Consider the following 229-nt stretch of genomic DNA (forward strand, 5'->3'; position numbering starts at 1 on the left):
TTTATCGCTGTTCCTCACATGGCAACCATAAATATTCAGTATATTACCCGCTGATCACCATCATCCGAATTTATCGTTATCCTTACAATCACCATCATTGATACTTAATCCGTCATTATATTCATCATTATAACTTCCAACGCCACGAAAAAATCAGTAAAACCACTCACGTTCCCGGCACTTCTGCCCAGTCCTACCCGGCGGGCATGAACAGCGCCCGGTGACGCGG

The 229-nt window shown here is 45.0% G+C and overlaps 1 protein-coding gene across 1 annotated transcript in view; it reads right to left on the reverse strand.

Moving 5' to 3' along the window:
• Positions 1–229, reverse strand: part of LOC119585701 (multiple epidermal growth factor-like domains protein 6) — a gene marked incomplete in the record, with an annotated part of 104,852 nt that overhangs the window by 12,557 nt on the left and 92,066 nt on the right. Inside the window, 1 exon segment of the mRNA XM_037934375.1 lies at positions 171–229. Coding sequence (XP_037790303.1) covers positions 171–229 — 59 coding nt within the window.

This window comes from Penaeus monodon, chromosome 20, assembly GCF_015228065.2.
Source record: "Penaeus monodon isolate SGIC_2016 chromosome 20, NSTDA_Pmon_1, whole genome shotgun sequence".
In the NCBI taxonomy this organism is placed as follows: Eukaryota; Metazoa; Arthropoda; class Malacostraca; order Decapoda; family Penaeidae; genus Penaeus; species Penaeus monodon.